Below are 22078 nucleotides of genomic sequence, written 5' to 3' on the forward strand. Positions count from 1 at the left end.
TAAAGGACACGGAGCAGGTAAAATTTGACAACCTTTCAACAAGTCAAGAGGTTTCTCTCTTCACATTACTTCCTCTAACTTATCAGTCCTAAGCACTATTGTGTTGTGTAGGGATTTTTTGGTTGTTGGTTTTTTTCTGTTTTTTTGTTTTGTTTTGTTTTGTTTTTTTGTACAGAGACACTTGACAAAACATGCCCGGAGGAAGTAAATCCTTAACCTCCTTCCTCTGGCTGAGCCCTGTCTCTTATCTTCCTTCCGCAAGGCTCTGAGGACCCATCGCTGGCCCACTCCTGAGCTCTGGCTGCCCCCAAGGCCAGGGAAGCCGGGACATGTCCGGGACATGTGGGCATGTCCATCATCATATCCCTGGGGCCAGCACAGCACCTGGCACGCAGTAGCCACATGACGCGTACTCCCCGAATGGTCTCCTTTGACTCAATCATGGTTAACTGGGTACTTTCTATGTGTTATGCACTGTTGTCCTGAGGTAAGCGAGCAAAGGACCAGCCGGAAGGGAGTCTCAGTGAGAGTGGGGGCCCAATAAAACTCTCAGTTCCCCTTTAGATACTTCTGAGAATAATGTGGAGAATGAATGAGTAACAACTTTTCAGGACCACCATGAAGGAAAGAGGCGAGTCCGGTGGGAATACAGAAATAGGAACCACTGATCTGCCTGGCGAGTCAAAGAAGGCTTTGCTGGAGGAGGATGTGGTATTATTTCAGGCCTGAAGGATGAAGAGTTTGCCTTAAAGACAAGAGGAAAGAGGAGCATTCCAAGCAGAGGGGCCAGTATGAGCAAGGGCATGAGGATGTAGGATTACTGTTTGGGGTTGGAGCCAGCGACAAAAGATGCCCCTTTGGGACCAGGCCACATATCACGTATTTCCCAGGGGCTGAGGGTGGGTGGCTTCCCAGAGGGATTGGAACATGAATCACAATGAATCGAAGAGAGAGAAAAAGAGCCTGAGGTAGGAGTTATAATTAATAGGCTCATCCTATTAGGCTTCATTTAGATTCGCTCTCCTGTAGAGACAGTGTGATAAGCATCTCAGTAAATGCATTTCCAAAAGCATGGGTGGAAATCTAGGGCCCAGGTGCCAATCACCCCGGGTTCTGGCGGCCAGGAAGGAGCAGGGGGATCAGCCAGCGTGTGCATCACCCGTAGCGCAGGTCAAGCGCCCGGAGTGTCTCCTGGCACGGAGCAGAGGCTCCCAGCTCAGTGCCACGGCCGCGGGCCCTCCCCTCCCGCCGCGTCTCGCGTCCCGCGTGTGCCCTGCCCGGGAAGGAGCGCGAGCCGAGGCCGGCGGGCGGCGGGAGGAAGGAGCTGCTTCCGACCCCGGCCTCAGGCGCCACCAGGTGCGGCGGCCGCAGCCCGGCTGGGGAGGCTGGGGAGGCCCCGGCTCCAGCCGTCGCCCCTACTCTCAGCCCACCGCCCGCTCAGCTTTGGGAATTTTCAGGCCTGGAGGGAAAGTCCCTCGAGAGGAGTATTAGGGCGAGAGCGAGCGAGCGCAGGATCTGCCTGGAGAGCGAGGAAGGAAGGAAAAGGGGAGCCGCGGCTCCGGGCGGGGGGCGCGGGGGGGGGGGGGGGAGCGGTATGGGGGAGGGAGGGCGCGAGGGCGGGGGTCGCGCGGGGCGGGGGCCGCGGGGCTGGGGGCGCCGGGGGACGGGGGCGGGGGGGCGCCGGGGGACGGGGGGGCGCGCGCGGCGGGGGACTAGGGGAAAGGGGGGCTGGGGGCAGGGGGCAGGGTGGAGGGAGGGGGAGGGAGGGCGCGGGGGCGGGGGCGGGGGGCTGTGGGGAGGGAGGGTGCGGGGCGGGGGGCCGCGGGGCCGCGGGGCGCGGGGCGCGGGGTGGCGGGGGGCCTCGCCCCTGGCGGAGGCCGGGCGCGGAGCACGGCGGGCAGGCGCGGCGAGGAGCGCGGGGCCGGACGGCGGGGCGGGGCGGGGCGGGGCGGCGGGGCTCCCGAGTGTGTCTGCGTCGGGTGTGCGGCCGTGCGCGCGCGCGTGTGTGTGTGTGCGCGCGCGCGTGTCGGTGTCTGTGTGTCTGTTTGGCGCCTGTCCAAGGTGATTTCCCATAAACCACATGCCCCGCGAGTCCGCTTAAAAGGCTGTGCCGAGGAGCCGGCGGCGGAGCGGGGCCACTGGAAAGTGAAAGTTGCCTGGGCGCCGGGCGCCGCCGCTCCCCGCACCCCCGGACGGCAGCGCGGCCCTCGGCCGGGGCGCGGGCTCCTCGGCGGCAGCGAGCGGACGAGCCGGGGCGGCCGACGCGCCGGCCGGGACCCAGCTGCCCGCATGACCGCGCGGGGCGCCGCCGGGCGCTGCCCCCCCACGGTAAGCGGCGGCCGCGGGGCGGGGGGCGGCGGGGCGGCGGCTGCTGGGGGCCCTGCCCGCGCGCCGGCCCGCGACGCTCCCCCGCCGGGACCGCGGGCGCCGACGTCCCCCCGGGCTGGCTGCCGGCTGCCGGTCCCGGGCGCGCCCCGGTCGAGGGCCGGGGCTCCCCGCGGCGGCTCCCGGGGCTGCGGGAGCTCCCCGGGAAGCGGAGGCTGCTCGCCCCATTGCACGGAGGCGCACACTGAGCCGCGCGCTGGCAGCAGAGAGGGCTTCGCGCGGCCAGGGCTCTGTCCCAGCCCCGCACGAGCCCCTGCCCCTGTCGCCTCTGTGCGACACCACCAAGAGACGGGCGCCCTGGCTGTGAGCCGAGTGTGGCACCTTCCCGGGGGCACCCTCCCCGTGGGCCACACACACGCTTCGAGGTCTGGCTATCGCTTCTGGGCGGGGGCCGTCCCGGGGTCACCCAGAAGGCCAAGGCCTGTGCCCGGGAACCTGCTGGCAGAAGGACGGAGCCAGGCAAGCCGCTACTTGTTCCAGCACAGGGGCAGGAGCTACCGGGGGACTCGGGTGGCCCGATCAAGTCTATTTTGCAGGGGACTGGACTCCAGGGCTGCCTGGGGCTAATTTTGAATTTTTTTATTGCAAAATCTGGTTCCGTCAGCTGGGGAGGTCCCGGGCTTAGCAGTGCAGAGGAAGGTGGAAGGGGGTTCAATGGTGCAGTCTTAGGTGTGCTAGGGGCTGCTCTGGGCTGCTTGGGTGATGTCTGGACCCAACTGTGAGCACAAGCAGGGTGGCTCCTAGGAAGCAGGGTGGCACTGTTGATGAATAGTCCGGTGCTCTCCCAGTAGGTTTACTTCTGAGGAGCACTAGAGGAGAATGGGAGGAGAAACCTGGCTGGGAGAGAAGCAGACAGATATTTGGAAGGGAATGGGAGGGGGTTGCAGGTGGGGTTGAGAGAAGGGGAAGAGCAAGTCCACAGGGGAGGAAGAGCCCAACTCAGAGAGAGGAGACAGGGATGGGAGAGGAAATTGTGGAAGGGGAACTGATAGGCAACAAGACGAAGATAAAGGCTCCAGGGAGACCAGGAGGAAAGTAAAGATGGGCAGATGGGAGGGGGGGGCAGTGGGGGCTGGTTCTAGACAGGAGCAGCTGGAAATTCTGATCAAGCCCATCAGGCAGAGGTCCCTCCAGAGCCCCCGTTGATGAGGACGATGGGACAGGTGAGGCTGGACAGTGGGGCTGAGATGTCTGTGGGCCTACAGAAGAAGGAGCCTTCCTGGCTGTCCCCAAGGCTGAGGCCGGTGGGTGGGAGGAAGAATGGAGGGGAGAAGAGCCAGCCCAGCCACTTGCAAGCTAGAATGTTAACCCTTGGGTGCCCATCCAGCTCCTCCTCAGAGGCAAAACGAGGACCTTAGGGGCAGGCCAGGGGAGGGCCTCTTCAGCCACCTTCAAAGTCAGCTTCCCACGTGGTGGCCACACTCTCTTCACAGTAATGCCTGACGTAGCTCAGAAAGCCAGGCAGCCCTTGAGTTAAGCTGTCCTCAGACATCAATATCTTGAAGTGTCTATGACAAGGCTGTCTTCCTGAGTATCCCCTTTCCCGCGGGTTCTGTCCTCCATACTGTCTAAAACTGGGGGCTCACAGGCTTGTGGCAGCCGGCCGGGAACAGAGACACATCTTCTGCACCATCTGGTTTCCAGCGGGTCCTGCAGTAAAGGTACCGGAGAGCCTGGGCAGTTGTTCCCACCCAGGGCTACCTCTTCTACTGCCCAGCAGGGCCTGAAGTCCCCCCCATGACCGTCCTCCCTCTTCTCCACCCTCCCTCCCCTAGATCAGGCCAGGACCCTCACCAGATCCCTGTTACGGAATGGCCTTGGACCATTCCATGCCTCTTCCCTCTCTCTGCCATCAACATCTTATCATTTCCAAGGCCTCAGTGTGGCCTCTCCTCCCTGACCCTCCCTGGTAGCCCGGCCAGGGCCTCTCCCCTCTGGTAGCAGCTAACAGACTTTTGGGGTTTTATGTCAACCAGCATGTTGTGCTGTTTCCTAGCCCTCCTTGTTTTTCCAATGTACTGATTATCTGTGGCATTTGTGTCATCATCTGATTACTGAGGCAGAGCCCAGGGCACAGGAAGGTACCAGTTCTCACCCCACCTGACAGCGTTTCCCTGAATCTGGGGACATCCAGTTGCCAGGAGGGAACCTTGAGCTGGGGAAGGAAAGCTCTAGAGTCCCTCTGTCCCTGCCCAGAGAAGGGGAGCTCTGGGCCAGGGAGAGGGCTAAGGAGACCCCGGTTGAGGAGGAGGGAGAGAGGAAGGAAGGGAATGATGGCAGGGGGTCGTCAGGGGCCAGTCCCAGTGCTCTGAGGGTGGACAGCTCATGGGCCAGGTGGGAGCTGAAGGAGGAGAGATCTCAGGAAACTTCCTGGTCATGATAAGAGCTGGCAGCCTGGAGGCAGAGCCTGATGGGGCTCTGATAGGCAGGATGGCCTCGAGCCGGCACTGCCACCCCTGATTAAGCAGTTGGGCTCCTTTTGACATACACACCCACAGCTCCAAAAGGTCTCCAGCATGGGATAAGTTCCCAGTGAAACTGAGTTTGGGGCCCTGGTTTTTCCAGTAGCAGAGCCAGACCTGTGTGGAACCAGGTGGGAGGAAGGGCTGGGCCCAGGGAAATCGTCTCTGGCTTGAAGTCTGGAAGTGGGTGCATGAACATGAACTTGAGAGGAGTGGACAACCCACAAGATGTCTGGCTCGGTGTTGCATGTCACAGGGACACAACAATGAGCAGATGCAAGTCCTGTGCTCGAGGAGTGTCCTGTGTAATTGAAATTTAGACTGGTAGGAACACCTTCCATATCCTCGTGAGAAGTTCAGTGTGGGATCAAGCTTGGCCTGGGTTAATCAGGGAAGGCTTCTTGAAGAAGATGACATGTGGGTTGTCAAGGGAGAGCAAGACAGTGCATGCCAGTGAGGAAATCTTGAGAAAGCTGGATTCAGGGACCACTGCATCCTGGGGTAAAGGGCAGAACCTGGAGCATTGTAGGTATGAGGTCCTTGGTTTTCCCCTCTCCTCAGGGCATGGGGGTTCCTGGGGAGACGGAGAGCTGGGAATAATGACGCACTCTCTATCATAGACATGGCTGATGCCCCTGCTGCTGCTGGTCTCTCTCCTGGCGAGCCGGAGTACTACCGAGGAGGTGTCAGAGCACTGTAGCCACATGATTGGGAACGGGCACCTGCAGTTCCTCCAGCAGCTGGTGAGTGTGGGGCCGTGACTGTCTACCTTCTCCTCACTGGGGAAACTGAGGCAGGAGCCAGGCAGCAGGGTCAAAGGCAAGGGTTGCAGGCAGTGAGGTATGGCTGTGCAGGATGTGGTTTGTGGCTCCCACCTAGCCCCACGGATTCTCTCCTCAGTGACCTTCTCGGGGTCAGGGCCTGTCCAGACCATGGACAGGGTGGGCTTCCAGCCGCTGGCCTGGGTTAATGATCGCCCAGGGTGTCAACCATGGACTTAGAAAAGGCTTGTGAGGCCTGCAGTCCCTCGCTGAGATGCTTCCTCTAGGGAGCCAGCCCAGTGTGTCTGCCTGCTGCATCCAGATGTTGCTTCTAACTCCTGGACTCCCAGATATGCCGCCAACCTGGCACCAGGGCCTCAGCCAGATCTGGAGTGGAGGCTCCAGCCTACCTCCCAGCCCTCCGCCCTCACTTTCCTGGCTCTTGCCTGAGCCCCGGGGCTGGGAAGGACTGCTCACCCAGGCCGCCATGGAGGAGCCCGTGCCTTGTTCTAATTGGGCAGGCAGGGATGTCAACAATTCCAAATGTGATTCAGGGAGGCAGAGTCAGGTTACCATGATGGCCACTGTCCTGCTCAGAAGAGAATTTACCGTCCCTCTAGCCGGCCAGGCCGGGTGGGGCAGCACTGGCTAAGGCCAGCTCCTTGGGGCCTGTAGGCTGGGCCTGCTGCCTCTCTTACCGCTATGGTTTTCCTCCTGCACACAGCTGCTACAGCTCTCCCAGGTAGACCAAGAGCCACAGCATTCTCTGAGCCTTAGAATCACAGAACCACTGCTCTGGGGGGGCCAGTGAGGGCTTGATGGACATCTAGCCCCAGCCCCTATATATTCTGAACCCCCAGATCTTGTCTAGTCTATGCTTGAATTCCCACCACGACAGGGAGCTCACTACCTATCATGGAAGGTTATGCCCAATATCCTCTGAGATAGTTCTTCCTTATAACTAACTGGTCTTTGTCAGATTCATGGAGTAGGAGGTGGAAGGAAGAGACTTCTTCTACAGTCCACGCTGGGCATGTGGGAGGCACAAGTCTTTCCCTTGGCTCTGTCTTTCCCAGTGCGGTTGGTGGGAAGGTAGAAGAGGCTCAAAGCCTGATCCAGCCAGGGACTCTAGCCCTCATTCTTAGGTGGGCCCAGTGGAGCTACAGACACCCTGCCACCACTGGCCTGCTCTCTCTTACAGATTGACAGTCAGATGGAGACGTCGTGCCAGATTGCCTTTGAGTTTGTAGACCAGGAGCTATTGGTGAGTTCTGGTTATTTACAAGGCCCGGGTGCCAGCTTTCCGAGGTGGGTATATGTGGGAGCACGGAGGGGGTAGAAATCCTCTACCTGGGCAGGTAGGATTTGAGGGTGGGAGGATTGCCGGTTCTCAGTCCTGGGATGCCAGGGTCTGGGGCTGAGCAAGGTCCAGGCCTCAAGTCCCCTGCTGCTCCCTTCTCCTGCCCTGGCACATATCAAGCTCTTACTATGTGCCAGGCACTTTCTAATTTAATCCTGACGGTACAACTATGTGATCTGCTAATCTTGGTTATTGTCCTCAGGGAGGGTAAGGGAGCACAGCTACTAAGTGGTGGAGGCCTGATTTGAACCCAGGCAGGCTGGCTCTAAGGCCTAAGGCACACCAATAGGCCTTCTGCGTCACATGCTTTGCTTAAGGATGTCATTTCCATCCAACAGACAGCACAGCAGCCAGGGAGTCGGTCCAGCCCTTTCCCTCCTCCTCCTACCCCACACCCAGCCAGCCCCCGTGAGCTGCTGTTCTGTCTCCCAGCAGCTCTGGGTTCTGCCCCAGCCTTGCCCAACCAGTTGCCTGGACAGTGCCAAGCGCCTCCTAAGAGGCCTCTCCCCTTCCAGTTGCACCCATCATCTAGCCCGTAGGGGGAGCTCTCGGAACTCCAGCCTATTGCCTTCACTTCCTCTCCCGAACCTGTTCTGGCCCCCCTTGCTGGGGGAGAAAGCCCAGCTGGGTCAGCTTCAGCTTCGCTGGGGGAGAAAGCCCAGCTGGGTCAGCTTCAGCTTTGGGGGCACATCACCTGGCCCGCCCCCGCCATTGCCTTCCCCTCCCTGCCTCCCAGCCTGTGCACACGCTCCTCCCGTGCCTGTGACGCCTTTCCAACTGCCTGGACCCTGTCCCTTACTGCACATGGGCTCATCCTTGTGCCATATACAAAATCACCGCGGTGCACCCAGAAGGGGCTCCCATCTCTGAGCTTCTGACCCCCTGACCACCTCACGGCCCAAAGACTAACCTCAGTATTTCACTCGATCACTCACGCAGAAATGATGGGGCCAGGTACTAGGATAGAGAGCTGAAGCAGGCTGTCTGTTGAGGCAACCACCATCCCTCGGGAAGACAAAACACTGAGGTTATTCTTTGTCCCCTCTGGTGTCCTCTAGTTCCCCTGCAGCCTGGAGGTTTAGAAGGACTTTTGTGAGAGCAAGCAAAAAGACAGCAGTTCCCCAGAGCCCACCCTACCCATGCACCCCCATTCTGATTAAAGCCGCATCTTCCAGAAATCTGAGGAGGTCTCTAATCAGAGCCGCCACTTCCTTCCCTCTACCCCAATTCCAGATCCCAAAGAGACAGAGTGAAAGAGCAGCCAAGGTCAGCACCTCCCTTCTTATACTAGAGTGGCTTGGCCCTCACCTCAGGGGCAGGTGTAAGGCAGGCTGCAGCCCTCCATCTGCCAGGATTGGGGACATCTGTCACAGAGCCTGGGTTCTCAGACCACATCAGGCGTACTATCAACTCCCGTTTCTGGTTTTCCAGAAAGATCCCGTGTGCTACCTTAAGAAGGCGTTTGTCCTGATGCAAGACATAATGGAGGACACCATGCGCTTCAAAGACAATACTCCCAACGCCAATGTCATCGTTAAGCTCCAGGAACTCTCTCTGAGGCTAAAGAGCTGCTTCACGAAGGACTACGAAGAGCAGGACAAGGTAGGAGTGTCCTGGGGAGCACTGAGTTCTAAGAGCCTCGGGTGGCTTTGGGGGTACCATCCCTGCCCATACACGCAGAGTGTGTTTGCTTGCCTCTCACCCCGTGTCATTGTTCACTCACTCTCCCATTCATTTATTCACCCTACACACCTCTGCTAAAGACATACCATGCGGGAGACACAGTACTGGGCCTTGACGATGTCTTCGTGAGCAAAAACTACATGGTTCCCGCCCTCGTGGAGCTTAGGGTTAGGGGAGGCTGGTAACAATTAAACAAACAATGACACAACTATATAGAATTCCAGAGCGTGAGGACTATTCATTCATTCAACAGATAGTTACTGAGTGCCTGTTGTGTGCCAGGTACTGTTCTGGGCACTAGGAAGCAGCTGGGATCAAACCAGACAAAACCCCTCGCATTCATGGAGCTTACTTTGGGAGAGGGCGTGAGACAGTTAACAGAATATATGAGTAAAACAGGGAGGATTTAGGATGGCAATAAGTGCATCCCTGGAAGGGAACACCAGGCAAGAGAAGACCTGAAAGGGGTGAGGGAGGGAGCCATGAAGGAGGCCTCCTGGTGCTCTGAGAGATAAATGGCACTCTCATTTAAAAAGGGAAGGTGGGGGGCACCCTGGTGGCTCAGTGGTTGAGGGTGCGCCTTGGGCTCAGGTCGTGATCTGGGGTCCTGGGATCAAGTCCTGCATTGAGTTCCCTGCATGGGGCCGGCTTCTCCCTCTGCCTGTCTCTGCCTCTCTCTGTGTGTGTCTCTCAGGAATAAGTAAATAAATAAAATCTTTAAAAATGAATAAATAAAAAGGAGAGGTGAGAGGGAGTGCTGGGCGGCTCAGTAGGTTAAGTGGCTGCCTTCACTCAAGTCATGACCCCAGCATCCTGGGATCCAGCCCAGGCCTATGTTGGGCTCCCTGCTGAGGGAGCTGGGCTCTTCCCTCTCCTCCCCGCTCTTGCCCTCTCGCTATTTCTGTCTCTGTCTCTCAAATAAATAAAATCTTAAAAAGATAAAAAAGGGGAGGTAGGGAAGAAGGGAAGGAGAGAAGGCTTCTGGGTAAGAGAACATTTATTTGAGGTCCAAAGAGGAGTAAGAGGAAGCAGTGAGGCTGGTCAGAGCATTCCAGCCCAGCAGAGCCTGCACACCAAGCCCTGAGGTGAGCAGCAGCTGTGCACACTCAGAAGCTCAAAAGGCGGGCACCCGATCTCGGCTGGAGGCATGGGAGAGCCTGGGAGAGAGGGGAGGCGGCGGGAGCCTGGAGGGATGCACAATGTTGTCTGAGGTGTGTGGTAGCCCTGCAGGGCACAGGAATGGGGGCTGGGAGGCCAGCAGGGGTGCAGGTCTAGGGGGTGCATGGGGAGCCCCAGGAGACAGGCCCCACAGGACTCGGTGGCAGGTGGCGGTGAGCAGCGGAGGGAAGGGGCGGCCCCAGGACCCCTCTGTCCTGAGCCCTGCTTGAGGGCCGAATGGGGAGCGGGGAGCAGCAGCTAAGTTTGGGGTACAGGAATCCCGAGATGCTAGAGAGGCAGCCAAGCGGAAATGCGGAGCCGGCAGCTGGGCGCACACGGAGGAGGGGCCCCGAAGTCACTGCAAAGCCAGGAGGTGTAGGACGTGGCCGCCTGTGCGGGGCAGCCCAGAGCCCCGGCCTCAGCAGCCGGGCACAGGAGGGCACCCGGCAAGGGGACCCGGAGGGAACCGCCTGGGGGAGGGAGGGAAACCCGGCGAGGGTGTCAGGATGGAAGAGCAGTCCCTCTCCCGGGAAGTCAGCGTTGCGGATCCAGTAGTGTGCGGTCGCCGCCAGGGGCAGGTGGCAGCTGGGGTAGGTGGCAGCTGGGGGGCGGGGGGGGGTGGGGGGGTGGGGGGGTGGGGGGGGCGAGTGCACCTGCGGAGGAGGGAGAGGTCCCCAGAGCAGGTGTGGGATCACAGGAGACAACATTTTCACTGAGAGGTGTTAAGGTTCGGACATATCACTTGGGGGGCTTGTTTAAATTCCAGATTCCCAGTCTACACCCCTAAAGGTCGGATTCACTGGGTCTGTGGGGGGGCCTGGGAAGCTGCATTTTCACCAGCCGCCCATGGTGTGAGAGCAGTGAGGTGCACTTGAGAAGGGAGGGAGCCCCAGAGGCGAGAGGAGCCAGCCCCCCCGAGAGGAGAAGGCTGGGCCGGGGTTCAGAGCCACTGAGGAGAGAAGGCGCCGCCTCCGTGTCATAGGTGGGCACCTGGCAGGTGCGTCTATCTGATGGTTGCCGCTTTCTCATGGTCTGCTTGGCCAGTGCCACCTAGCTGGTGGTGGTGCTGAGCCCAGTCTTCTCACGCCTGTGTCCATTCATTCATTTGGGGGGTCACCATCGATCAGGGGCCTGCTGTGCACAGGCCGTGAGCATTCAGAGATGGCTTGGGACTCCATGGCCGGTGACGCTTGGGGTCCTTCCCTGTGCAGCTCGGTGTAAGGGAAACTTGGTACTTGGAAGTCATTGGCAAGGAGGCCGCAGATGAAGCGGTGGGCATGTGTGGCACCTTCTGGTGTGAAAGGAGAGATGGTTCCAGGACGGTTCGGAGGAATGCCAGAATTTATAAATCAGGTGGAGGAGGGGAGCCTGGGAAGGAGACAGAGGAGCAGCTCAGGAGGTGGGAGGGAAACCAGGAGCATGCGAAGCTTCTCAGAGTTCCAGTGGGTGTAGGGAGCCTGGGTCCTACGCGCGGAAGAGAACAGAACAGCTCAACAGGCAGGACTGGGACAGCTTCAGAGGCCAGAGAAGTCAGCGTGGCCTGCTCCACAGCACAGCGGGATGAGTCTTCTAAAACTTAAGTCTTACCGTACCACCTCCCCCAAAAGCCCCTCAGATGTTTTATATTTGCTTTGTGGATCAAGTTAACAGGTTTTGACACCTGCAGAACCTGGTCCTTGCTGACCTCTCTCAGGATCTCTTGCCACTTTCTTCCTCGATGGCACTACTGTAGCCCCCCTAGCCGGCCTTTAGTCTTTTGACATTATAGGCTCTTTCCTGCCTCAGGACCTTTGCACAGTCTGTTTCCTCTCCAGTGGGACAGCTCTCTCCAACTCCATGTCCTTTCCGGTTGACTCCTGCTCATTTTTCAGCTGGTTCCATGAGGAAACTCCCCTTGAGCCCTATGTTCCCCTTGTTATTGTTTTTTAAAGATTTTATTTATTTATTCATGAGAGACACAGAGAGAAAGAGAGAGAGGCAGAGACACAGGCAGAGGGAGAGGCAGGCTCCATGCAGGGAGCCTGATGCAGGACTCGATCCCGGGTCTCCAGGATCACGCCCTGGGCCGAAGGCAGACGCTCAACCACTGAGCCACCCAGGCGTCCCCTGTTCCCCTTGCTGTACATTCTCAGATCATTCCACACTTTTCCATGTGACTCACTGCACTTGTAACAGTGTGTTTAATGCCAGTGCCTTGCTGGACTCCGTGTCCAGCTCAGCCAGTGACCACGTCCCTGGTGTTCGTTGCATGATTCCCAAATAATTGCCATATGCCTGGCACACAGATATGTGTTAAATGGATCTGCGAATAAATAACAAATCTCCAGATCTCAGGACTGATTCCACCACATACCAAGGGTGAGGGGAGGGAAAAATGAAAAAGAAGACAGATGTGAGAAAGGCCAAGGGAGTTTGGCAAATATGCTAGAGACATGGGCCACGGCCCATCCTCACTGAAGGGGTGGGGTGCTTCTCTCTTTCCAGGCCTGTGTCCGGACTTTCTATGAGACACCCCTGCAGTTGCTGGAAAAGATCAAGAATGTCTTTAATGAAACAAAGAATCTCCTTAAAAAGGACTGGAACATTTTCAGCAAGAACTGCAACAACAGCTTTGCTAAGTGCTCCAGCCAAGGTAAGCACCAGAGGGCCCAGTGAGTGCAGGACAAGGGGAGGGTGTAGGGAGCCGAGCCGGGATGAGGAGGTGAGATGTGGGGGCCGGAGGGACCCTGGGGAGGCAGCCTGGCTGCTACTCGTGCTCCTGTGTGTGTAGATGTGCTTTTCTTGTGTACACGTGTGGCTTCATGTACCTGTGGGCAGTCCTGAGCACATGTCTTTTCTGACATGTGTGTGCATGCACACCGAATATGTCTGCATGTGGAGGCATCAAGAAGGATCTTGCTGGTGGCTGTGAGATGAGGGATGGGGAATGGGGCCCCTCTCGGAGAGCCCTGTAGGCACAGAGGCTTTCCCCACGGGCACTGCAGGCTGGCTGAACGTACAGGGGCTTCCGTGGAGAGAGCCGGGCTCGATCTGGGAGCCAGGGCCCTTGCACCAGGAGCCCTGCTGCGAAGCACCAGGAGACCCTGGCTTCAGACGTCCCCAGGATGCCTTGAGTGTCCCCTCAAGGGAAAAGGCTGGATTTGAAGTCTGAGCATCGTTCAAAGTCTCCCAGTGCAGGCTCAGCCGCACACATGGGTACCCTGCGTGTCCTCGTCTCTGCGTCCTGTGCCACGTTACCCTCCTACATTCAACCTTGCTCCCTGAGGCAGGGGCTGAGGCCCTGCGACCTGCCAGTGGCCGAGTCCAGTCTCGTGGCTTCAATCCCAAGGCCTCAAGTCTTGGGCACGTTCCAGCCCCAGCTTGATCTCGCCCGTGGCTGTGGCTGTGTGGCCCCTGGCTGTGCATGAAACCACCTTGCTGCTTTCCAACCAACACTGTCTGTGCGACTTGAGGGTGACTTGTGGTGGTCCCGGAGGCCACTGCTCAACCTCCTGGCTAGCTGCTGCTCGATCCTGGCATGGCGCCTAGCCAGCTGGAACTCCAGGAAAGGCCGTTCCCTGGTCTTCACTCACCCTGGCCCCCAGACTGTGCCTCTCAACCCCACTCTTTGCTCTCTGCCTGTGACCCTACAGTGTCTGTCCCTTCACTGCCTGAGGCCTGTGTCGTGAGCACTGGCTCCAGTCCTGTCCTCTCCTGAGCCCCAGGGCTGAACTGGGGCATGAGGGACCCCCAGACCCACATCCCCCTGGCACCCCCCTTCCCCCGGGAAAGCTGTGCTGAAGGCTGGTGACTCTATCTCCTCCCTGTCTTTCTCTCTCCCTCTCTCTGTGGTTCTTTCAGATGTGGTGACCAAGCCTGATTGCAACTGCCTGTACCCCACAGCCACCCCTAGCAGTGACCTGGCCTCTGTCTCCCCTCAGCAGCCCCTTGCCCCCTCCATGGCCCCTATGGCTGGCTTGACCTGGGCCAACTCTGAGGGGACAGAGGGCAGCTCCCTCTTGCCCAGTGAGCAGCCCCTCCGCACAGTGGACCTGGACCCGGACAGTGCCAAGCAGCGACCACCCAGAAGCACCTGCCAGAGCTTTGACTCTCCGGAGCCCCCAGGTGTGGAGGCCAGCCCCGCCGGAGATTCACTTCAGGCTCTGCCCTCTGTCAGGGCCCCCGTCCCTGGGATGGAAGACGTTCTGGACTCTGCGTTGGGCACTAACTGGACCCTAGAGGAGGCCTCCGGAGAGGCTAGTGAGGGTCCCGCGCCGCAAGGGGCAGAGCTTTCTCCCTCCAGGCTGGGAGGAGGCAGAGGCCAAGCCCAGACGACCGCCAGGCCCGGGGACCTCTCGTCAGCATCTTTTCTGCTGTCCTACTCAGCCGGGGGCCGGCAGCCAGGGGACGTGCCCGGCCTACCCCCGCCCACGGCGGGCCCCGCGAGACCCGCTGGCCCGGCCCAGAGTCGCACGCCTGAGAGGACCGAGCGACCGTCTGCCGCGCCCGGAGACCATCAGAAGCCAGGCCCTGCCAGGACCCCGCCGCGGCCCCCGAGAGGCCTCAGCAGCCCCGCAGCCCGCTCCGAGCAGCCAGGGCTCCCCAGAAGGCTCTCCTGGGGCCGTGCGCTGCCCCTCGGGGACGTGGAGGGCAGAAGGAGCACCCGGGGCCGCAGGAGCCCCGCGCAGCCGGAAGGAGGACAAGCGAGCGAGGGGGCGGCCGGGGCCCTGGCCCACTCTAACGCCATTCCTTTGACTGACGCAGGCCACGAGAAGCAGCAGGAGGGACCTTCTGGCCCTCAGCTCCCCAGGTTTGCCTTCCGCCTCCTGGTGCCCAGCGTCATCCTGGTCCTGCTGGCCGTCGGCGGCCTCCTGCTGTACAGGCGGAGACGGCGGGTAAGGGGAGCCCCCGAGAGAGGAGGGCGGAAGGGGGGCACAGCCCAGGCGGAGGAGCGGGGCAAGCGCATCAGGGGATTCCTTGGGCTCTGCCCGGATTCTTCAGGTGCCAAGACAGGAGGCCACCTGAACACAGGACAGAGGAGGTTGAAATGGAGGGTTTCTTCAAAACTGGGGGAGACCCAGGCTATAAGGCCAACGGGAAGGGACCAGGAGAGAATATTCTCGGGCTGAGAGTGGAAGAGAACCCACCGGTGAGGGAGCCAGCAGAGGAGGGTGATGCTGTGCCAGCCTCAGGGCGGGGCGCTTGTTGGGAGCTCCGCAGAGCCTGGGCCCAGCCACCCCTGGGGTAGGAAGCAGCCTGCGTGGGGAGTGGAGTGGGGGCGCCACCAGCAGGGAGGCCTTACGAAGCTCTCCTGGCCCTGCGGCTCATCTCCACGTCTGGGTAGCTGGGGGAGACTTCGATAACTGTCATCTACTCCCCTGGGCAACCCTGCCTGGGGGTGAGGCCACAGTCCCCACGTGATCCCTGGCTCCTCCACGAGCCTGCTCTTTGCGGTCTGTTCCCAGAGTCATCGAGAGCCTCAGGCAGCGGATTCTCCCGTGGAGCAACCAGAGGGCAGGTGAGAGTTCGCAGGGGGTGGGGATGCTCAGGAAGGCATGGGGGTGTGGGGGGCTGGGGGGGCTGGCTTGGCATCTGTTTCCCTTCTAGATTTGAGGGAGACTTTCTTTCACTTGCTCTGAGGAAGTGGAGCTCAGAACAGGATAGGAGGCAGGGAGGAGGAAGGGCGTTTCTTCTTTCCTAGCTATCTGGGATTTTTGCTGATTTCTCCTTAGGGTTAGGCAGTTCTGGCTGGAGCACATGCCACCCTCTGAGGGACAAACTTAAGGGGTTTCCTCACTCCTCAGCCTCTGCTGAAGCCTTATGCCAGTCCTATGCTCTACCCGCAGCCCCCTGACCCAGGATGAGGAGAGACAGGTGGAACTGCCGGTGTAGGGGCATTTCTAAGGTAAGACTCTGATTTGGATCTCTCTCCACCCCTTAAAATTAGCTACCCCCTTTCCAGTTACTCAGGCTGGCTGATGCTACCAACTTCCCTGAGGCCCACACTTGACTCCCTCCCCTCCTACTCCCTTTTCTATCCATCACTGATCCCGCCAACTGTCTCCTTTTGGGGTCCTCAGGTCTCCACACCACCACTGCCCCCAACCCCCTGCCAGTCTGAGGCCAGGCACTATCACCTGTGCATCCGGTTATTATTTCTGTATTCAGCTTCTAGTCTTGCTGCCTCCTTCCATTCCAGAGAAACCAAAAGCTTGCCTAGAGTCTTTACCCTCCTAGGGAATTTGCATCCCCATTCACTTCAAACCCGACATTCTCAGCTTGGCTCCCAGGCTCCTCCAGCAGCCGCCCCTAACACCCACCTCTTGCCAGCTTTCTATTGCTCTGCACCCTATCTGAGCCTTCTCCCCAGCCAGGATCATTTCTATGTCCCTGCTTTTATTTTATTTTATTTTTTAAGCTTTTATTTATTTATTCATGAGAGACACAGAGAGAGAGGATGAGGCAGAGGGAGAAGCAGGCTCCATGCAGGGAGCCCGATGTGGGACTCAATCCCCGGACCCAGGATCACGCCCTGAGCCGAAGGCAGATGCTCAACTGCTGAGCCACCCAGGTGTCCCACCATGTCCCTGCTTTTAGATTCATGGATCCATAGAGCCTTAGTCTTGGAAAGGCTCTTAGAGGTCATTTGGCCAGCATCCTACCCTATAGGGGTCTCCTTTCTCTGCGCCCCTGACATGGGGTCAGCCAGCTGCTGGGCCCTGGGCCCTCAGTCCCAGGCAAGCTCCCTGCCGTCTCCCAGGAGTGCTGTGAGGACCTTTCCATGAGTGAGCTTCCCTGCCCCCTCCATGATGGTCCTCCCTTCTATTCTCATGAGAGCCCTCTAGTGTCTCAGGTCAGTTATCCATATCCCTGTTAAGAATTCTCTAAGCTAAGTGTGGCCAAGTCCCTCAAACATTCCTTATATGATATGGTTTTCAGACCCCTCACCATCCTGGTCGCCCTCTGGATACACTCGTTTGTCAATGTCCCTCTGAAAATGTGGCACCCAGCCCTGGACACAGTGCTCCAGATGTTGTCCGACCAGCTCAAAGTACAGTTGGACTGTTACCTTCCTTGATCTGGACAATATTCTTCTATTAATGCAGATTCAGATTGCATTAGTGTTGTGTTTTGTTTCCTTAACAGATGCATCATACTGTTGTCATATGTTGAGCTTGTGGTCTATTAAAACCCCTAGTTCCATTTCCCATAAACCTCTGGCAAGCCAGGCTTTCTGTCCTGTACTTGGACAACTTAGTTTTTTAACCAGGGTGCAGGAGTTTATGTCTGTTCTTGTTAAAACCACGTTTTTGGTTTCTGCCCATCACTTGAGCAAGTGGAAATTGTTTTAAATCCCAAGTCTGGCTTCATAGCCCTCCCAGGTGTGTCCCCTGCACATTGGTCAGTGCCTTCTATGAGCCTCACCCATGTTGTTGGTAAGGATGTACCCTTTATCATTCCTCATCCGCAGCTCCCTGATTCTAGACAGCTCCCACCACCACCACCTCCTGTTCTTCCAGATTGCTTCCAACACCGGCTGGTAGCTTATCAGTTCCTACCCCTCAGTTCTTTTGTATTTGGTTAATATATATCAATTTGCACTCATTTGGATGTCGTTTTTATACATTTTAAAACCTTCTTTTATGTGTATATGTACATTCTGCATCCCTAAGAAGGCTGTAAGCCCCTTGAGGGCAGGGACTGTGTCTTCCCCCTTTTTTTTATTTTGCATTTTTTTCTATCCCATGTTCTAATACAGAGAGGGCTTCTCCATACTTGCCAAAAACTCAATAAATGTTGACTAGATTGGCTTAAGGGTTGACTGACCACCTGACCCTGGCCAGCTGTCTCTAACTGACCAGCCTTCTGGGTCATCCATTAACCAGCTAACTAATCGATTCTGTCTGACTGGCCGATCAGCTGGCTAGATGACTTTAGCTGAGTAACCAACTAGCTGGTAACTGCTTTTAATAGGCTGGTTATTGATTGGTGAGTTGACTGGCTAACTGATTAGCTGGCTAATGGCTTGGTTTGCTGATTGGCTGGCTGGCCAACTAGCTGGGGTAACCCATTTGAGTTTCCAGTCACACCCTATGCCAAAAGCAAGTGAGTGTCTTAAGGTCTTTCCATGTGTGCAGTGACAAGTCTGGGCCACTTCTAGACAGAAGAGGGATATAACGAACGCTCAAAAAACCAGGGGAGCCTATTTAGAAAAGAACACAAAGCAACACAGGGTGGGCTAAGATGGGTGAGTGGGTCAGATGGGACACTGGCAGGGCTGTAAGGATGATCCAGACCTCCTCAGGACTGGTAAAGCAGAGGAGGCACCAAGGTCCACAGGGACTCCGTGTAGCTCAGAGCTGTGCCCACCTCTGGCTGGTTGCCAGCCTCGCCCCTTGGTCTGGGCCCTCTGCCCCATCTCCTCCACACTCCTACTCTGCTTTCCCTGCCTGTCTCTTCTCAAGCCCTGACAAGCTTTTCTCTTCCTCCCCTCAAGATTTCACTTAGAAAGAGAACCCAGGGCAGGGGCCACATCCAGACCCCGCTTGGATCAGTAGGTCCAGCCCAGGCCCCAGGAGCTTCAGGAGATTCAGGGCCAGCCCTTAGACTACGTACTGCTCTGATAAGAGAAAGGAAAACACAGAGGCAGAGAGCCTGCTAGAGGGACAGTCAGAAAGAAGACAGACACGAGCCCCCTACTCCCAGGAGTTGGGACATAGGGGCAGTGAAGCTCACCTATTTGGCCCTTCACTCCACCTAATCCCAGCAGGTCCTAGGGCCCAGTCCTAGGGCCCAGCTATACCCAGCATGGCTCGTGTCCAGTTTATGGTTCTCCCTTCTTCCCCCTCCAGAGCATGGGAATGGGCTGGGAGCCAGAAGCTGTGGTCCCATCTGCCCTTCTCGTCCATTATGGACTTTGCCAGTAGGGCCTATGGATGGTTAGGGAGGGAAGCTCCACACAGGATCCAAAGTCGCACTGTTGGATGGAGTCCAGGGGATTTCTGTTCTGGGAACAAAGCCTTCTGAGGATGCTGGGCAAAGGACAAGGATGGGGGTGGGGTTGGAAAGAGCAGGGCCCTGATTCCCATGGATGATGCAGGGAGGCAAGTCCTTTGGTCCATCAGGAAGGAGGTTGAGTTGCTTCAGGGTTAACATACCACATGGCAGGATGGGAGTTTCCTTGTTCCAGAACTGCCTCTAATTCTTCCTCTTAGTTACCTATGACCTGCTATCCCGAGTGTCATGTGTGATGACCCCTCATGATGAATGGTGTAGAGGGGGGAATGAGAAAGTCTTCTTTGCTGGAGTTAGCAGGAGTCACCCTGGGTTCATTGGCCCAAGGCCAGTGAGATGGTCTAAGGACTCTTCAGGTGCACCTTCCCTCCCTGTCAGACTCCTCCACTTGAACGGTGGCCAGTCCCCTCTCCCAGCCCTGCTTAGGCCACTACCAGGTCCCATTACCTCCCCTTGCGGTCCCTTGCTCCCCAGGAGGAGGTAGGAGGTGAGGCCAGTCTGGCCAGAGGTCTGGGCTGCTGCCAGGAAAAGCCGCCTGGTCCCTTGTGGTGTCTGGGGTGGCTGGGAAGGCGAGGGAGAGGATGGGAGGAAGTCCTGCCTGCAGCACCACCAACAGCCCACAGGAACGCTGTGCCTCCCCCACTCATGTCCTCAGTGACCCCTCCCTCCACTCCCACTCGCTGACTGGCCTTTCTTTCTCTCCCGTACAGCTGGGCGCACAGGACAGTCTCTCCATGGGAGGAGACCTTATGGGGGTGTCCACCACCACCCATCCCCAGCCATTCTCCTGGGAGTGTGGCCTGCCCACCACAAGAGCTCCTGCCTGCCAGGACTAGACCAGAGCAGCGAGGCTGGGGTCCCTCTGCCCTCGCCCCCTCAGACTGGACTGACTAGGAGAGGGCTGGAGATGCTCCCCACGCTGCTGATATTTATCGTGGGCCCTGGAGGCGCCCACCCACTGGAGGAAGGCGAGGAAGCTCGGCCGAGGACCCTCTGCACCTCGGGGGCTGTGTCCTGCTGCGTCTCCCCTCCAAGCCTCACCCGGGCCAGGGACCCAGAGGCCCTAGGCTGTGGGAGCGCAGGGTGGGCACCGAGGCTCGGAGGACCGCCTGGTGCCAAGGGGTCCCAATGCCAACAAGCAGGGACTTGTCTCCAGAGAGAAGCCGGAGGTGGGCAGGGCGGCTGGCGGCCGGGTTTCCCTGAGGCGTGCAGCCCAAAGCCGGAAGGGAAGGCCTGCGCCACTGGGCTCACCCACCCGCTTGCCTGGTGCCCCTGCCGGCCGCGCAGCTCTGCCCCGGATCGTGCGGCTTGGCTCCACTGCCAAGGGCAGGCCAGCTCTGGCATCTGCGCCGCCGCCCCAGCCCTGCCAGGGCCCCGGGGGCGCCGAGGCCCGCTAAGAGGCCATTGCACTGTGAACCCCGAACCTGCCTGCTGAACAGCCGCCCAGCCCTGCGAGCGCCACTGTCCGGCTCCCCGCCTGGGCCAGGGGCGCCCTGGCCGGAGCTGGTCTTCAGGCTATGTCGCTCGCAGGTTTCTGCATCTTGCACTTTGACGTCCCTAGGGGGAGGTGACAAGCGGGAGGGAGGAGGCGGGAGCGCATAGGCCCACAGGGGCTCTGCTGCCCACCGACTGCCCAAGGGTCTCTGCAGGCCTGGGCATCCTCCGAGCTGGGGGAGGCGTCCGCGCCCCGGGCCGCAGCCTGGCCCCCTTCCCCATGCGGCCCGGCCCCATCCCAGCAGCAGGCCTCACTCCAGCCTCCCAGCACAGCGCCGCTCCGGTCCCCTTCCCGCCCTCTCTTCCCCACCCTCCCCGGGGAGGCAGGGATCCCCCCAGCCCGGCCCCTACACTGTGTCTCCCACCGGGCCACAGGCCAGCCATGACGGAGAGGGACCAGGCAGCTGGAGTCCGTGTGAAGCCTCAGCTTCCTGGGCCGGCCCGCGGCCACTGCTCTGAGAGCTGGCGGTCTGCGATGGGGCCGATTGCCCGTGGTCCTTTTGTGCTGCTGTGTCTCTCCTCTCCTGCTGCCCTGGGTCCTCCACCGAGAGATGCCACCCTTCCTGGCCGCTGAGCCGGGGCCCATGAACTTTCCTTCCTGCCCTCAAAAGCGGGGGTCTCGTGGCTCCTGCCACCCCGGCCCTGCTGCTCTCAGCTGAAGGGGAGGCAGCCGGGAACTTGCCCTGTGGGGCTCCTTCTAGTCTCAGACTCTATATTTGATGCTAGAAAATATGTATTTAAAAGGGAAAGGGGAAAAAAAAAAAAACACAGAAAAAAGGCATTCCTCCCCCACCCCAAACATATAGTATTTTAAAAGTCAAGAAAGCAAGTCCAACCCACTGCAGAAGTTCTTTGTGGGCACTTGGTGACACAGGCATAGGAGGGGCCCCAGCCCTCTGGGTGGCTCCCCTGGCTACCTGCACAGGAATCCCTTCGTTGAGAAAGCTGAGAGGGAACATTGGCTCACACACTGTGAGATTTTGTTTTTATACTTGGAAGTGATGAATTATTTTATATAAAGTCATTGAAATATCTATTTAAAAAATAGGAAGCTGCTTTTATATTTAATAATAAAAGAAGTGCACAAGCTGCCACGTGTGAGTCATGGCAAAAGTGCTTTTGGGGTGTGGGTGGCAAAAGTGGGGGTGGGCGGGCAGCAGCTGCTGGGCGAGCCCCAGCTCAGGAAGCTTTTTCCGGGATACATGGGGAAGGAGGGTTCTCTCCAAGTGTCAGTCTCGTTACCAAAACCCGCATCATTGCTGTCCCAAACACATTCAACAGCAGATCTGTTTCAGGGGAAAGTAGACAGGAACCAGCCAAACCTCAGGCCTGGCCAGTGGCCCTTGCTCCAGCCCAGCCTCGCCCAGCCTGGGAAAATGGCTGGTGGGGCTCTGTCCAAGGGCCCTAGGCCTGCAAGGACCAGGCTCCTTGACCACTGACCCCTGCTATCCCCTGCTGTCCGGAGGCAGGTGGCTGTGTCCTAGCAGGGCTCAGGTGGATGAGTGCTGCCTGGGCTAGGAAGTGGGTAAGGCAGGCAGGGGGAGAGCCAGCAGGCTTTGGGAAGGGCCTTAGGGCCTAAATCTTCCCACTGGGCATTGTAGCTTGAGGGGTAGAGGGGTGTTGAGGAAAACCCAAACACTCCCCCTAAGTAGCCCTGTGAAACCAGGGCCTCCCCACCTGTGAGTGTGGGGAACACAGCTTCAGATCAGAGGTTCTCAACCCTGGCTCCCGTGAGCATCACTTGAGTTGTTTTCAAAAATACTGATACTCAAATGCCACCC

The 22078-nt window shown here is 58.5% G+C and overlaps 1 protein-coding gene across 7 annotated transcripts; it reads left to right on the top strand.

Annotated features, from left to right (window-relative positions):
• The first annotated feature begins 2120 nt into the window (after nt 1-2120).
• CSF1 (colony stimulating factor 1) lies at nt 2121-21391 on the top strand. 7 transcript variants are annotated; one of them, XR_012035321.1, is made up of 9 exons: nt 2123-2328; nt 5468-5590; nt 6810-6872; nt 8400-8570; nt 12294-12441; nt 13650-14683; nt 15254-15306; nt 15593-15693; nt 19514-21391. XR_012035321.1 is itself a non-coding variant. In XM_072834901.1 (9 exons), the coding sequence occupies exons 1-8, from the start codon at nt 2290-2292 to the stop codon at nt 15678-15680; spliced, it is 774 nt and encodes a 257-aa protein (XP_072691002.1). In that variant the 5' UTR covers nt 2124-2289; the 3' UTR covers nt 15681-15693; nt 19514-21391. The 7 variants fall into 7 exon arrangements, 6 of the variants coding, with proteins under 6 accessions (XP_072690997.1, XP_072691002.1, XP_072690999.1 ...); XM_072834901.1 differs by having other exon boundaries at nt 2124-2328; nt 14553-14683; nt 15635-15693; XM_072834898.1 differs by lacking the exon at nt 19514-21391 and adding an exon at nt 16728-17393 and having other exon boundaries at nt 2127-2328; nt 15635-15693.
• Nucleotides 21392-22078: the final 687 nt, after the last annotated feature.

This window comes from Canis lupus, chromosome 8, assembly GCF_048164855.1.
Source record: "Canis lupus baileyi chromosome 8, mCanLup2.hap1, whole genome shotgun sequence".
NCBI lineage: Eukaryota > Metazoa > Chordata > Mammalia > Carnivora > Canidae > Canis > Canis lupus.

Bases quoted from the DNA above. Each gene is read 5' to 3' on its own strand.
- CSF1 (XM_072834896.1), top strand. From the start codon at position 2,290: ATGACCGCGCGGGGCGCCGCCGGGCGCTGCCCCCCCACG. The intron at 12,442-13,649 runs GTAAGCACCAGA...TGGTTCTTTCAG, and splicing joins TGCTAAGTGCTCCAGCCAAG to ATGTGGTGACCAAGCCTGAT. The intron at 15,307-15,520 runs GTGAGAGTTCGC...ATTTCTCCTTAG, and splicing joins GTGGAGCAACCAGAGGGCAG to GGTTAGGCAGTTCTGGCTGG.